Raw genomic sequence first — 17,059 nt, 5'->3', positions numbered from 1 at the left:
AATTGTGGCTATTTTTCAGTCTTATCTTTGGGCATTGGTCTCTATGAATTATGTTCTAATAGTGATGGCCTTTATATAGGCTTAAACAATATGCAGTGTAACAAGAATATAACTTAAAAATACTAGCTCTTTTGTTAGTCTTGATCAAAATTGCACTTTTTGTACAAGAGTTTTTTCAACCTGTTCTCTCATAGCTGTGAGGAAATATTCATGGGAAATGGCAAAAGCTGTAACTGAAAACAATTCTGTGTAGCTACTGGCAATGTGAATGTATAGAACAAACTGGGAATTGTTAGCCGAGAATTTTTTTTAAGCTTTCAGAAATGTTGAGAATAGCTAGTAAAAATGCTCACTAATCTGTGCCAGTTGGTTGTATGCAAGTTCCATACATTCCTGTGGTCCAGACTGCTCCAGGTACAAGGGACACCATCCTTGCCAAACTGCCTGAGCAAACATTTTTGTAAGCTAATTCTTCTTCAGGCAAGCCATTTAAAACAGAATGCGGTATCCACTTTTGGATTAGTGGTGTTGTGTTCTGGCATAACCTTCAGTAATAGCATGAAGGATGATAAAACGTTAACAATTAATGTCAATGTAGAGCTGTAATCTGTTTAATAGGGGAAAAAATTAAGCTAGTCGAGAGTTACCAAGACAGATAGAGGTATGTGGCTTAAATTTCTGGAAGGATTTTTTTAATGGTGGTAGTGGATTTGGTAACTATAGTAACTGGTATTTTTATTTGCCTCAATTTTTGGTGCAAGTGCATATTAATCTTATGTAAAAGGGGAAACAATTGTAATGCTTGAATTGCTCAAAGCAGCTGTGCCTCTTTCCAGCCGTCAGAACCAACTCAAAGACCAACAGCAGCAGCAGCAAGTGGTATCCCTGTGCCAGCTTCCAGATGAGGCAGAGTGTTTGACTGTGCCAAGGTACAAGCGTGACCTTGTTCAGAAACTCAAGATTCTAAGGCAAGAGTTATCCCAGCAGCAGCCCCAAGCTGGACATTGTCGCATTGAAGTCTCCAGGGAGGAAATTTTTGAGGTAACTCAAGACTAGTTTTTGTAAATCCTGCTTGGAGGGGAGAAGGAGGGGGGTTCTCACTGGTTGGTTCTTTCTTTGGAGAATAGAGGAAAGTCTACATAGAAGTCGGAGAGGCAACATAATTTGAGATGTGGTCGTATGTGATGATATAAATTGATACATGTGTATGTGCCATTTTTATTTTTGTAATTCTTTATTGATATTGTAAACTGATTTGGGTTCCACGAAGGAGAAAGGCAGCCAATAAATGTTTTAGTAAATAAAACTAAGAAAATATATGCTCCTAAAAATTAAGATCCCTTGCAGACTTTCACGGAGGAATGCATGAACTATCTCCTTTTGTTTATTGCCCCAAGAGGGGGAACATGTCACCTAATTTCTGTGAGTTCCCCCATACAGCTGAGGCCAGTATGATCTTGCAGATGTTACACTGACCCAGAGAGACAACCTGCAAGGGGACACAGGGGCTGTGATACTCCAGGGGGAAGTAAACAAGCTGTCCTTTGCAAAGAGGAGTCCTCTCATAGTTATCTGTATTCCATCATCCATCAGGTTGGATGGTCCTTGTTCTAGAAGGGATAGTGAGTATTTACTAGTCCAGTATCAGGTCACCATGAGTTATATCTGGCATATAATATCTGTTGGGTATACAGGGCTGCTCTTCAGTTCATATTTCACTCACATAGTTCACATATTTCACTCTTCTCATATAAGCTCTTCACATTCACTGGCAAGAAGACATGTTATTTATGAAATCTGTACTGGGGGAAGAGACTCCCTCTGCATGTCGCAGGCACAGTCAGTGCCTCTGGCACTCTTAACCTGTCCTCCTTCACAGGGTTGTTGTGAAGATAATAAGAGTGAGAAGAGAACAATATAAGGTGCTTTGAGTCCCCGTTGGGGAGAAAGGCTGGGTATAAATGAAGTAAAAGAAAAACAAATAATCAGAGCTGCTTATTTGTAGTACTGATGCTGCATGGTTTAAATTTGGATCGTCCAGTTGCTGAGGCCTTGAGCGGAATGAGCTCTAGTGTAAGGATTATGACAATACTCATGAATGTGTGTGATTCCAGGAATCCTACAGGCAAGTCATGAAAATGAGGCCTAAAGACCTATGGAAGAGATTAATGATAAAATTTCGTGGGGAAGAAGGTCTCGATTATGGAGGAGTTGCCAGGTAAATAGAATCTTTCCTCTGTCTCAGATGTTGATAATGATCAAGTAATCTCTAGAGTGATTAGCTCTGGAAATCAAAGATCCCTGGTACTTGGGGTGGGTAGCGGATCCTATAACAGTGGATTTAAGTGCAAAAATTGTTGATTTATCTGACATTCACAGGTAAAGGCAGAGTTGCTCCTTGCTTTTCTGACAGCGAACTTACCAGCAAAAGAACAATGCCATTTTTTCCCGGTTTGTTGGCAACCTTAGCAAAACTGGATATGTAAAACATATACTTTTAATAGCAGAATGCACTAACAAAGTTCATCTTTTAGAAGGTGAATCCCTGTCAGCTTAGGTTGCATCCACATAGCTGTTTTGTTATGTATCTTCCCCCAACACCCCTCCCCACCCTATTCTGTGTTGTTTTTTACTAGGAGACTTCCGTTGACAATTATTATACAGGTGTCCGGATTTAGAGTTTTCCCCTGAATCACTGTGTTCCTCTTTGACCTTCTACAAAGTCCCATCCTGGGGAGGTTGTTTGGCTAAAAACCCACCAGGGGGCTCTGTGCATCAGAGCTGCAACGAACTGTTCCTGCCTAATTGGTCAGATGTTCTGATGTGATTATTAGTTGGCGAAATACTTGTAATTCAGTTATTCGTCCATGTTTCAAAAACACAAATAGGACAGGATTCTCTCTGTTGATATGGGCATGTGCTAGTGCTTTCTGTCTTAATCTGAGGTGGCATAACCTAGCCTGGGCTTTACAATCCTGAGCCAGGGAAGTAAATCTCATCAGCATTATGAAGTTTGTCCTTCAGTGCATTCCAGCATACTGTCATTTCATTATTTAGTGTAGCAAATTAACTTAATGTTATCTGACTGTATGTACTGAACTAAACAGAAAAAAAATATGTGCCAAACTACCAGTTCACATGTTTACAATATGTCCCTATGTATCTTCTATGAGTCTTAGTGCTTGAAACTTAATTCTGAGGCATTCATGGGCCGGATTGGATTGAAAAAAAAGAAAATGGGGAGAGTGGACGTAAGCCTTCCTCCTGTGCCATTTTCCCCAAATACCCCTGAAAGTGACTCTCCATCCAGTTGACAAAACTGGCACAAATTGATGGGACAGATGACTGTCCCCGTAGCCATTTCAGGTAGAAAAGGCTTTAAGCTCCATGCTTGCTGTGCAGCATGGCGCCAGCCAGTCCAATTCAGACCTGCACATGCCTGGGAATTAAATCCCAAGTACAGAATTCCCAGATCAAATTTGTCAATTTCTCAACATAATTGCCCTTCTTTCTTTAAATGTTGTAAACACATTTTGCCAAACAAGCAAAGTGATGTTTATTCTGGGAACAATATAAAACACTTTGCTGAATTTTCAGATTGTTCCCCTTATTTGAAAGCAAACAAGCCTATCATTTTATATATCTGCCATTTTAAAAAGAGTAACACCTTTCTAAACCCATTTACTTCAGTAGACTTGGAATGGTGTAACTGTGCTTAAGAGGACACTGCAGATCTCTCACACACTTTCCATATTTAGGAAAGTTAAAAGGAGCCACTTCAGATTGCTACTGGCCAGTCTGGGAAACAATGCTTGGATTACACTTTAGACAGCTACTGGTTCTGTTTTTATTTTTTCCACCATAACTGGCTCTGCTTTGACTTTGCCTGTGGAAGAGACCTGCAGCTGTTTAAACCCCTAGTTCTGTTTCCTGCAAATTGGGTTTGTCTCCTTCATTCTGTCTGCCAGACTAGGCATTTCCCATACATTTTCAATTGTGATCATTCAGCAGCATTTACAGGATGTTGACTTTCACACAAATTTTGCATATGTACCATAGTTAGAGAAAACACACTGTTCTTGTCATTAAACCCCACATGGTATGACTGAAGACATCAGGTAAGGCAGCAAGATGCTTTTTTTAAATAGAGAACTTCAGACATTTTTATACTTTTGCTTTAAGTATAAATGTTTAGTACTCATTCTTGATTAAAATTAGACATGTGGTGTTAAAAAATCTTCTTATGTATCTTAATTCGAGATGTTTGTTTCAGATTATTGTTAAAATGCACTGTTTTTATTCAGGGAATGGCTGTATTTGCTGTCTCATGAAATGCTGAATCCATACTATGGCCTGTTCCAATATTCACGTGATGACATCTATACGCTACAGATAAATCCAGATTCTGCTGTTAATCCGGTATGTAGGAGAAAGGATGTTCTTTCTGGCTAGCAAGTTTCTTTTCAAACCTTTAATGTTGTAAAATCTGAATGTCTTCAGTGATGATGTGCTTTCTATTTTGTCCTGATAGAATCTAAATACCACATTTCTCCCTTTGGTCTTGGAATTCTAATTAACCTTAATTTGTTATTTTAGTAAATATATTCAGTCAAAAATTGTTCCCAAAATTCTTATAAAAACCCAAAACCTAAAACTGACCATAGCCGTATTTAGGACTGAATAAATTAAATAAAAATAATAAGTTAGGGTTAGGGTTAAGGCATTTAATTTTTAAATTTTTAATTTAATTATTTAATTTAATTATTTAATTTATTCAGTCATAAATTGTTCCCAAAATTGTAACAAAACCCCAAAACCTGAAACTGACCATAGCCCTCTTCTCGGACTCCATCCTAGAACTCAACACAACACTAAGGCAAGCCTGAGCCCCTGCTCTTGCCTTAACCCTAACCCTAACTTATTATTTTTATTTAATTTATTCAGTCATAAATTGTCCCCAAAATTGTAACAAAAACCCGAAACCTAAAACTGACCATAGCCCTATTCTCGGACTGCGCCCTTGAACTCAACGTAACACTAAGGCAAGCCTGAGCCCCTGCCCTTGCCTTAACCCTAACCCTAACCTATTATTTTCATTTAATTAATTTTTTGTAACAATTTTGTGTTGCCTTAGTGTTCCTTTGAGTTCTAGGGCACAGTCCGAGAATAGGGCTGTGGTCTGTTTCAGGTTTCGGGTTTCTATTAAAATTTTGGGATTAATTTATGACTGAATAAATTAAATGAAAATAAAAAGTTTGGGTTAGCGTTCAGGAAAGGGCAAGGGTTAAGACAAAACCCCCAACCCTGAAACTGACCATGCTTAGAAAATGTTCCAACATAAAAATTTGAATAATGCAGAAGGTTTGAAATGAGACGGGGGTCCTGATTTGAGTACATTTGTTCTTTCTATTCCAGGAACACTTATCCTACTTCCACTTTGTTGGTCGGATCATGGGCATGGCGGTGTTTCATGGACATTACATTGATGGAGGCTTCACGTTGCCCTTTTATAAGCAATTGTTAGGGAAACCAATTACGCTGGATGACATGGAATTGGTAGATCCAGATCTTCACAACAGCTTGGTGTGGATACTGTAAGTACTGATCCCTTCAAAACAGCGATTAAATGGTTTGTAATGTCCATATTCCATTTATTTATGCTTGTAGCCTGCCTTCAGGGCTATAAGTTGGGCTGAGAGTGCATTACAGTCATTTCTCAAAAAACAAATAGGGTTGGGAGAAACACAGCTTTCTCCTGTTTGTGGTCTGTCCTGTGGTCTAGGCACTTGGTAGTTCTCATGTGGATGGCTGCTGGCCTTATGATAATTTTGCAGGGCGGTTCGGGGCGTGGGGGGACACCTTAGCATGTGGCTGAGGATAAGAGTGGTGGCTATATGACAGATGAGGACTTCTATGTTGGGTGTGATGTGGCAGGGTTTTTATACAGTATGTTCATTTTAACGTTTGTACTAACAGCTATTATATTCAAAAGGTCTCTTGAACATTCTGCAAGGTTTTTCAGTTGGAATGTTCTCGTACTCTCAAAAAAGGGTGGCTTGTTCATCCACTCCCTTTCTGGAGAAACCTCTTTCCAGGAAACAATGTTGTGAGCCTGACGTGTGCCTGCCTCATTGCTCCTTAGGCTATAACGAAGCCTGTGATAATATTTGTGATCTCAACATAGAGTGCTTGCCAGATATAAGCAAGCCATTTTATTTCGTATCTTTGTTTAGCAGAATATTGTGTGTGTGTGCACACGCACAGGTGGGTAGATATAGATATATATGCTTAGCCACGTCCAGGATATTCAGAGGTAAATATTTGGTTCTCCATTTCAGGGAGAATGATATTACAGGAGTGTTGGACCATACATTCTGTGTGGAACATAATGCATATGGCGAAATCATACAGCATGAACTGAAACCCAATGGGAAAAGTATTCCTGTCACAGAAGAGAATAAAAAAGAATATGTCAGGTATTAAAAACGATGCCATCTTTTTGTCATGTTGTCCAGAGAATCTTATTACTTGCTTGCACTAACAGTGTGAATTGTGTAGAGAGCAAGTAAAGTGGATGGTTGCACTATGTTTCTGATGCTGTAGTTTTCCAAGGGTTTTTTTAAAAGGAAGGTGTCAACTGTGAAGCTCTTTCAAATTGAACCTCGACTTTGTTGCAGGCTTTATGTGAACTGGCGATTTTTACGAGGGATTGAAGCCCAGTTTCTGGCTCTGCAGAAGGGGTTTAATGAAGTAATCCCACAACATCTGCTGAAGACATTTGATGAAAAGGAATTAGAGGTCAGTATGTTCACGGTACCTCATGTCATTAAGTGTAACAATAAAATAAAGTGTTATTCTTAAGCTAAGTAATATACAAACACTTGATCCCCATTGTTTCTAGGGTCAAAGGGTTTGCAGATTCTGGGTGAAAAGGAAGACCCAGGGCTAAACTGAGAAATCATCAAGGCCTTGGAGTTTCTGATTATTATTTTGCGGCTTGTTTTCAATATACATCCACTCTCATTCTCTGCATTTATTGAGCATGGTGCCATGTTAGTTTATCTCAGTTTCACAGAATATATGATGCATTTATTTTTAAACTTCAGTTAACAGTTTAGACTGTTTCAGGAGTTTCATTCATGGAAATAGATCTACAGCCCCATGCACTACCCACAAAACTGTTCCTTGAGGGTTAGGGGTCCCTCAGGAACAGAGTGGGATGCATCTCAGGTGGCTGTATTTTGGGTGAAGAGACTGTAAGGAATCCAACAAGGGTCTGCAACCTGTGGCTCTCCAGATGTTCATGGACTACAAATTGTAGTCCATGAACATCTGGAGAGTCGCAGGTTGCAGATCCTGAATCTAGCCTAAGAAATGGATCTAGAAAGCTGAAATAGTATACATTGTATAGACTCTTCAGAAATTTCTAGCTTTTGCTGTTTGAGAAATTTCTAGCTTTCTTTGTGAATCAAATGTGCAGTCTGTGACTTGGACAAAAAAGAAGCCTGTGTAGGCCTTTGGAATTCAATCAAAGCGTATCCAGTGCAAATTCTTTACCACTTTTAAAATGTTTCTGAGAATCTGATTGGAGGAAAGAGTTGATCCCATCCCTCTTATATATTCAGATTTCTAGATTTGTTCTTTAGAATATAAAGAATAATCTCCTTATATTCTTTGCCATACAACATTCAGAATCAGGATTGTACAGTTGAAATAAAACTGTATTTTGAAACGTTATAACGAGTTCTGATTTTCTAGCGGCTATTATTTAATATAACATCAATCCTCCCTTTAGTGTTCCATGTCATCCAGAGCCTACAAGTTCCTACTCCTCACAGAAATCTTAGTGATTCTGAATGTATGTAGCCTTTGCTACTAACCTTTAACTCTCTGTATAATTTCTGAGCAGCTCATAATTTGTGGCCTTGGGAAGATAGATGTTAATGACTGGAAGGCCAACACCAGGTTAAAACACTGCACGCCAGAAAGTAACATCGTGAAGTGGTTTTGGAAAGCTGTGGAGCTGTTTGATGAAGAGAGAAGAGCCCGATTGCTGCAGTTTGTGACTGGCTCATCCAGAGTGCCACTGCAGGGTTTCAAAGCATTACAAGGTAGCAAATGCATTAAAAACAACCCCATTTTGGAGCAGTCTCTGGGCAAAATACGATTTTTTTAAAATTGCCTTTTTAGAACTGTACACTCAGCTTTGTATCAGTGTACATGATGAAACTTTTGCACAATTATAATAGACGTATTTATCTTTGTATTTGTGCAGTTATCATGAGCAAACTGATGGCCGTTGTTACATTCATCTGTCAATTGAAACGTATTGGTAGCAGTTAGCCTTAATTGTATGTGATGTCTCTGCCCAGTTGGAACTTTGATGTATACAAGACCTCTGTGTGTGTATACAAATAAAAATGTGGTCTGTTAAGGTCTGAGTTTTAAAAGCTGGAGTCACATGGGAAGAAGAGGGGTTCTGGTTTTTAGGAGTCATTCTGCTTATGTATCCTAGAAAGCCTCAGGTGAACAATTTGCAAATTGGGAGCTGTCCAAAAGAAATGCTTCTTTGTATTGTCGAAGACTTTCACGGCTGGAATCACTGGGGTGCAGTGTGGTTTCCACAGATGCAGGCGAAACATCAGGAAAGAATGCTGCTAGAACACAGCCATACAGCCCGGAAACCACACAGCACCCCAAATGCTTCTTTGTTATTACACTGTGTTTATTCTCCTTTCTCTATGGCACTTTTCATTATTTACTTCTCTAATTCTCTGGCTAGCAGTTTCACTGTATGTTGATTTTTTTAGGTGCTGCTGGTCCAAGACTATTTACAATTCACCAGATTGATGCTTGCACAAATAATCTGCCAAAAGCTCACACATGGTAAGTCAGACACAGCAATGTGTTGCTTCTGTTCTATGGGGAGAAAGTGGAATTTGGCTAAAAGTTTGATCTATTTAACAAAATTAAAGATCGAAGTGATTTTTCAAACTTTAAAAACAATGTATTCGTCTGTATTGTCGAAAGCTTTCACGCCCAGAATCACTGGGGTGCTGTGTGGTTTCCAGGCTGCATGGCCGTGTTCTAGCAGCATTCCCTCCTGATGTTTCGCCTGCATCTGTGGCTGGCATCTTCAGAGGATCTGATCCTCTGAAGATGCCAGCCAGATGCAGGCCAAACGTCAGGAGAGAATGCTGCTAGAACACGGCCATGCAGCTTGGAAACCACACAGCACTCCAATGTATTCGTCTGTTACAAACTAATTGTGTAAGAGCTCCTTTTTTTGCAAAAGCTATCCAGGTTTATAAGTGGAACATAAGTCGGTCCATTTTGCTGTTCTGCCCTTTGTGTAGCATTCTGCAATGAAGTGTTCAAAAACCTAATTTTGGAATAGTTAGCACCACTTCAGTCTTCACTGGGGGCCGTGTCTGTGTGGCCTTCATGGTGCCTTGAATCCTACGTTTTGCATGCTGTCGCACTCCTCTAATTAGCTAGAAGCCAGATTTTAATCTTCAGTGAACCCTTGAGTTGATCTCAACAATTAATTAAAATTTGCAGCAATGGCAAATGATTTCCAGTTGTCATTCATTTTCCCCCTCTCAGGTAGTACTTTCGTCATTAGTGCACTCTACACATATTTTTGTGGTACTTTTCAACAGTCTATTGGGGTCTCAAAATGCCATTTCATTCACACTGCATTTTTAAATACTGTGTCAAAATTGATGGGGTAGGTAGAAGGATCCTCAAATGAAGTAAAAGCCCTTTTTCATTTTGCATGCCCCTTCTTGATTTTTTTTTTTTTTGGACACTCTGGCTTCGTCAACATGGATTCCTAAGACTGTTTTCAGAAACTTTCTTTAGGATGCAGTCTTGAATTAGCAACCTTGCCTACATGAGTAAAGGCTTCTAAGGGCTGACATGCTGTCTCAGATAATTCAGAGGCCACTGGCTTCACATGCAAGCTGAGAGCGCCTGTGAAGTCAATGTAATTTGTGAGCAGAAGGTGCACTTGGTTACATTTGAAGACCCATGGAGTTTTCACTGTTTATGAATTCCCAGTTCATGTTACATGTGTCTCTCATGCTAAATTTACTGATGGAAGTAGATGATTTTTTTGTCAGCACCTGTTTGTCTCTACCCCGCTGCTCACACAGTGATGTCTGTGGGTTAAATAAATGACCAAAGGGGAGGAGCTGGGTGCTCGCATGCTAGAAACAAGCATATCCTATATTTTACTGGGTAGCTTATTCCAAGATGAATGTAAAGCCCCTATTTTTAACTGGTACATGTTTTCCAATTTCTCCCCCCACTTTACATGAAACTGGATTTTTAAAAAATCGATTACTTGAGTATATGGAACTTCACAAGAAAAGGCCAATATGTTTCCTCTTCATATGTTGAGATTCGGTCCCTGTTTTCTCTGGATTGAATTGTACTAAAATAAGACAAGGTTCTGTTCTATATCTGCATTAGGCTATTAACCGGTTGAAAGTTTTTTAAAGTGTTAGTTCTCTCTTTGTTTTTGTTTGCTGCTTTTGGCAATGAATCGTACTTGATTGCTTTTGATTTTTTGTGTTGTTGCATTTTATGGTTTCAATGCTGTCAAACCTCTTTTGAATACTGATATAAACTTCTTAATAAGTTTCTACTTAGTGGTCTCTCATTGCCATAGTGTAACAGGGTGTAGCTGTCTAGGTTTTGTCACAGTTGGAAGTGTATTAAAACCTTTTGTTCTCTTTGCTTACAGCTTCAATCGAATAGACATTCCTCCTTATGAAAGCTATGAGAAACTTTATGAAAAGCTGCTAACCGCCATTGAAGAAACATGTGGGTTTGCTGTGGAATGAACATTTTATAGGCTTACCTGGGACTGTATTTATATTCCGTCAAGCAGAAAACCCTCCCTTCAGCCATGACACAGTAAATGCTTGAAATATAGGAAGTCCCCCTCTCCCCTCTTTTCTACTTTTATGACATTACTGAGGGAAAGGACAGTTTTTGGAATTCTTCATTCAAGAAAATGTCCTGTGGTTCCTACCAAGGAATTGTTCAGCTGCTATGGAAAACTAGTACTTTGAACATACAGAATGCTGACTTTCCCTTCATTTCAACAGTTAAACAGTATTCTTCTCTTTAAAAGACGACTACTATTTTTGTAAAAGGGGATTTGATCTGTTTGCCTACCTGGTTTCTGTTCTCACATGTCCAAGATATAGTTGTTGGTACAAATAATGTTCCAGCCTACAAGCAAACATGTGGAACTGAACAGCGCTTATACCTGCTATTTTTTTAAACAAAATATTTTGATGACTCTACTTTTTGCATAAAATTGGCTAAAAACATCATTAACCTTTTAAATCAAGGCCATTTTACAAGTAAACTGTGTTTTATTATAGTGAGTGATTTTTCTCTGTTCAATTTCAGTGTGTTTGTGTAAGAAATTTTATATTTCTCAAGCATGAATTACAGGTTTTGGATCCTGTTTTTCTCTTGTTGGATTCTTAAGCATAAATAACTTGCACTGCATTTGGTACAGTACTTGTGGTAAATGTGGAAACCCCTTTTTAAAAAGCATTCTAGGCATTTAGCATTTTTAAATGAGCATTTTTGTAAAAAAAAAGAAAGTTAATACTTGAGTTTTTTTTAATTTGCTTTCCATTTTAAATGGAATTGCTGCATTTTTTAAAATTCCTAAATGTATGTTGATGATATCAACAGCCTTCTACAGGATCATCAGTTCATCTTTCAAAACAACTCTGTGGACATCATACCAACCAAAGCTTTTGTGTGCAGCGCAGCCAGTCTGCATTGCATTTTAGTGGCTAAATAAATCTTATCAGGTTAACAAGCTTTTTTCTTTTTTTAAATTCTGGGTATATGTTGGTTACACAACTAAGGGGGAAAGGTGATGCCGTGGACTCAGACATTGCAGAAACTCTGCTTTTATAGAAAATGTAAACATGGTGTGATGCTCCAGTAAATGTTGGCTGGGTTATGTCAGAAGTGGTCATACTGTGCTAAAGATAGATATATACAGTTGAAACATATTCAGAGCAAATGTATTGGATTGTTAATGGGGTCTATGTGGGAAATCCTCCTACTTTTCAATATGGGATTTTTGCTGCAAGCCTCCTCTTGCTTTTCCCCTTCCAATTGTATATGGTACCTGAAACAGGTGCTAGTGCAAAAGGGCTAGTTCCACACATGCAAAACTGTGTTTGTTTTCCTTAATCGCGTATGGAGGTGTAAAAATGTGAATGGTGCACTGCTGACAGTGGTTTCTGTAATAGCCATATGCAATCACAAGGAGAGCTTGCATGTGTGAACTAGACTTTGCTCAGCTGTGTTGAAACCTAGGGAATGGTCAGTATAGCACAGCCGCTCACTTTTTTGTCTAGATACAAGAGGCAGTAAATGTTTCCAGGATATGGTAATCATAATTAAACCATCTAAACTCACCACTTTTCTCATGCTGATAAATAGTACTGGTCCTGGAGACTCACTGGTCGTATGGTAACTACCACTTCCATTGGATTAGCAAGATTAAGAGGATAAATTTAATGGTTTTGATTTGCAACACAGGTTATAATGAATTCTCTGCTCCTGTATTAGACAAAACAAAGGCTGGTTTCTAATGTGATTTTGCTCAAATTAGAATGTTGTAGCAAACCAGATGGTGGTGGAAGATGACTGTATGGTAGAGGAGTAGGAATAACTTGTTGCTGTTTCTGATGTATCAGGTATCCATTTCTCCTGCTCAAGAGCTGCAATAAAGCTGTTACTCTAAAGGTAATATTTTGACTTGAGGCTGATTTGAAAACTTGGCCCTGGTTGATAGGTTTATTTCAGTGTGATGTGGTTGGATGCTGTCTTTCTGGAGCGGCTCTGGGCTTTGTTTCAGCTTCTCATTCAGGCCTCAGGAGTAGCACTGACTTTTTTTTCTGTCAAAAGTAGTAGGATGGGAAGTTTACTGGTTTTCATGCCTTTTGTTATGTGCAAACTGTAAGGTTCCCTATGAATCCTTCCAATGGGCCCTAGCATAGTGTAGATTATGATTTGGATCTTTCAGAAGCTGTCATTTTGCTGCTCTCTGTGTGTTCAATGAGGGGAACTTCTTGGAGAACCAGCTTTTGTACAAAGCATTCTTTGCTGCTTGCTCTGTAGGAAAGGTCATATGTATTCTTCCTTCTCTGCAGACTTAACATTTGATTCACAATAAATAGCCTAGCCCTTATGTCATGTAAAAATGCATTTGTTATACCACATTATATTGTACATGATCGTCTCCACTGATTGCCTCTGCTCATCTTACAGCAATTATATATCGATAAAACAGTAACTCATTGCTAAAAGATCAGGTTTATAGCCCTAATATAAAATCCATGGGGAAACAAATGGGATGCCATCTCATACCAAAACTTGAGTTTTGAGAGTCACTCCATTATCCTCCTGTTTTAAAATGTTTTGGGTGCAGAGATCCTTTTATCATTACAGGGCTAACTTAGTGAATGCTCAATGTTACCATCTAAATAAAAGCATTACTTTGACATACATGGAGCAGCCTGATGCAAACTGAATGTTGGGTCTTCTGAGTGCCTTTATCTGTATAACCATGAAAAGCACACCATCTATCAGAAGTTTCTCTGAAGTGTCATACCACAACCATGCCACTTTTCCTACTAAACCCAATATGGTGTTGGATCTCGGATTTTTACCCCAGATATAAATGTGAATATTTATTTCCATCATGTCCTTCTTCCTATATTGTTTGTTCATCTATTCTGAATATGCATAAGATGACTAAGAGAAAAGCCCCTTCCATTTCCATATGTTGTTTCTTTTCATTATGAATGTTTAAATATGGATAGTGACTATTTTGATAGGATTCAAATATGCAGTACTCAGTTGCATTTCAGATTTAATTTTTAGGTGTAAAGTTTTGTAAATGGTGCTTTGTACAGTATATTCTATTTTTTGCACATAGCTTCAGTTTCCCTAAACTGACTTATTTTTTACCAAAATTGTGTTGTATCAGAGTCCAGAGCACACAAGGTTGTTGTTTGTTCACAACACTACATTTGTTAACCTACTGGTGCTTTTAAGCTGGCTGAATTATAGAAGTACAAGCTTTGCTTCTATAACATACATCACAATGTAGCATTGACCCCATTGCTTCAGACTTTAAACTGTACCACATAGTTAACAGGTGCAATTTGATGTACTTAAGACACACTCTTTTTATTAATAGGTTTTTCCAACTCTGCCAAATTCTAAGAGCTTTGTCTATAGCGAAAATTAGTTTATACTTGGTATGATTCTTACTTATTCCACAGACTGACAGGTGGTTTTAGTTGCATTTTTATTGTATTTATTGCAGGATGTTTTTAGCATTGATATTCATTGTATTTTCACCCAAGTTGTTACATGAGCTTTAACAAAACATCTGTATAAAATGTTTTTTTCTAAAAGTATGTACCCATGCAGAAATTGAGCAATAAAACTGTATGCTGTTTGCACTTCCACAGCATCAATGGTTTTTAAAATGTTTGGTGGTGGTTGTTTTTTTTAGAAAGAAATATTTGTATCTTAAAAGTTGCACACAGTAGCCAGAGAACAGGGCTGGCAAGTAGTTGTTGAAGCTGTGTAACTTCCTGCACAGTTGCCTTATCTTTTAAATGCAAGTGGGAAAATGGGTGAAGAAATAACCTTACTGTATTGCAGGATGGGTAGGTGGTATAAGCAAACACTGTTACTCTTAGTAGAGAAAGTTCCTAATAGTAGGCTTTTGATCCCTTCCAGTCTGGCTTCCGTGCTGGGCATGGGATGGAGCTTGACCATACAACACTACATTTGTAGTATTATTAGATCTTACCAGATCTTACTGCAGCGTTCTTTTGGCCCACCGCCTGGCCGCTTCCGGGGTGGATTGCCTTGTTTCTCCGGGACCGGAGTCAGCAAGTGTGGTACGGGGATCAGGCCTCCCAGAGGTGCCTGCTTCATTGCGGTGTGCCTCAGGGAGCGCTATTATCCCAGCTGTTATTTAACATCTATATGCGACCCCTTTCTCAGTTGGTATGGAGCTTTGGGCTGATCTGTCATCAGTATGCGGATGACACTCAGCTCATTCTGTTGATGGAGGGGGGAGCAGTCACCGCCCCTGCGGCTCTACAGCATTGTCTGGAGGCGGTTGCTGGTTGGTTGCAATAGAGCAGGTTAAAACTGAATCCATCGAATATGGAGATCCTTTGGCTGGGGTGTGAAGGAGGGGTTGGGGATTTTCAGCTGCCGGTGTGGGAGGGGGCCTCATTGGCACCGGCCTCCTCTGTTCGCAGCCTGGGGCTCGTCTCTTTCAGTGGAGACCCAGGTGGCCCATATAACCCAAGTTGCGTTTTTCCATCTTTGTCAGGCCCGGCGGCTGGCCCCCTTCCTCTCCCAAGCAGACTTGGCCACTGTGATCCATGCAACGGTCACCTCCAGGTTAGACCATTGTAACTCGCTCTATGTGGGCCTGCCCTTGCATCTGATCTGGAGGCTAAAGCTGGTCCAGCATTCAGTGGCTCATTTGCTCACACGGGGTGCCTATTGTGATCATATTCAGTCTGTTTTGCGCCATCTGCATTGGCTTCCAGTGGAATTCTGAATCATTCACAAGTTTTTGTCCTTTCATCTTGGGACTTTTAACATCAATGCAACCCACCATTCTTCCCCCTCTTTGGGAGGGTTTTTACTGAAAGTATTTAATGTCGGATGCCGAGAAGTCTGTGTGAAATGCTGTATTCAATAGGTTTTAGTGATTCAATGGTTCATGGAGCCTATATTATTTATTTACAATTTATAAGTTTTTTGCTCCATTTGCTTGTTGTTTTATATTGATGTTCACCACCCAGAGCCCTTCGGGGAAGGGGCGGTATATAAATTTGATGATAAATAAATAAAATAAATACAGTTCAGCTGAAAAAGCAAGGTTTTTGACATCAGGCCATGTGTTAATTATGCTTATCCTTCAGTTTATTTGCACCAAGATATGCTCCTGTATCACCTAAGGAAACATCTTCCATGGTGCTGAGTGAATACCACTGCATGTAGTATGCCTCCTATATCATAAGATTTTTCCTTGTGCTTAGCATAGCAACAATACTAGTAACAGCATGTTTCAAATACCAGTTATATCACAGCAACTGTTCCTTAATGTACAGTATATTGATAGCACTTCTGAGAGACTTGAGGTCAGACAAGATAGCTACAATGCTTCCTTTGTTCTCTAAATTCTGTTATTAAAGTTGCCCTAGAAACACACATACAGGCTCTACTAAAAGGTTATTATAATGATGCTGTACTGATCATAGTAATTTCCTAACAAGAGTTTAGCAAGTTTTTAAAAAAGTCTTCTAAATGGATATTACTAAAAATTCCCAAGTCCATCCTCTGAAAAATTGGCTTATAGCCCAATCCAAAGGTGAGGGTGTGAATGGAGTTATGGAGCCAGTATAAGCTTTCACCAGCGCATTTGTCCACCTCACTGGAACATTTGGCAAATATGCTGACAGGGTGGGCAAACTGGGAGGTGGGCAGGCACCGCAGACCTTGGCAGCACCCAACCCAGAAGTGAAGTCTATCCTCAGAGCTACATTGGTATCCAGCCGGATACCACTGGGGCTTGGCATGTTTCTGGCAGTGGAGAAGTCAGCTTCCACTTGAAGAAGAAGAGTTTGGATTTATATCCCCCCTTTCTCTCCTTCAGGAGACTCAAAGGGGCTTACAATCTCCTTGCCCTTCCCCCCTCACAACAAACACCCTGTGAGGTGGGTGGGGCTGAGAGAGCTCAGAAGAGCTGTGACTAGCCCAAGGTCACCCAGCTGGCATGTGTGGGAGATAAGCCTCCACAGCTCAGGCGGCAGAGCTGGGAATCAAACCCGGTTCCTCCAGATTAGATACATGAGCTCTTAACCTCTTACGCCACTGCCACTTGGCCTTTCAACCTCCTACGCCGCCACCACTTGGCCTTTCAAGCTGAGAATGCTGACCCTGGGACAGAGGCGTACTTAGGTAAACTGGA

General features: G+C 39.7%; 1 protein-coding gene across 1 annotated transcript in view; it reads left to right on the top strand.

Annotated features, from left to right (window-relative positions):
- SMURF2 (SMAD specific E3 ubiquitin protein ligase 2) overlaps positions 1-14,546 on the top strand; it is a 75,569-nt gene extending 61,023 nt beyond the window's left edge. Inside the window, exons 11-19 of the mRNA XM_048488630.1 lie at positions 837-1,041; positions 2,115-2,218; positions 4,305-4,419; positions 5,416-5,594; positions 6,339-6,476; positions 6,678-6,798; positions 7,910-8,111; positions 8,811-8,886; positions 10,751-14,546. Of these exons, the coding sequence (XP_048344587.1) occupies positions 837-1,041; positions 2,115-2,218; positions 4,305-4,419; positions 5,416-5,594; positions 6,339-6,476; positions 6,678-6,798; positions 7,910-8,111; positions 8,811-8,886; positions 10,751-10,850 (1,240 nt within the window). The 3' untranslated portion in view covers positions 10,851-14,546. The remainder of the gene's footprint in view (positions 1-836; positions 1,042-2,114; positions 2,219-4,304; positions 4,420-5,415; positions 5,595-6,338; positions 6,477-6,677; positions 6,799-7,909; positions 8,112-8,810; positions 8,887-10,750) is intronic.
- Positions 14,547-17,059: the final 2,513 nt, after the last annotated feature.

Source organism: Sphaerodactylus townsendi, linkage group LG03, assembly GCF_021028975.2.
Source record: "Sphaerodactylus townsendi isolate TG3544 linkage group LG03, MPM_Stown_v2.3, whole genome shotgun sequence".
NCBI lineage: Eukaryota > Metazoa > Chordata > Lepidosauria > Squamata > Sphaerodactylidae > Sphaerodactylus > Sphaerodactylus townsendi.
The sequence above is the reverse complement of the archived record's forward strand: the minus strand, read 5'-3'. Positions and strand labels throughout refer to the sequence as shown.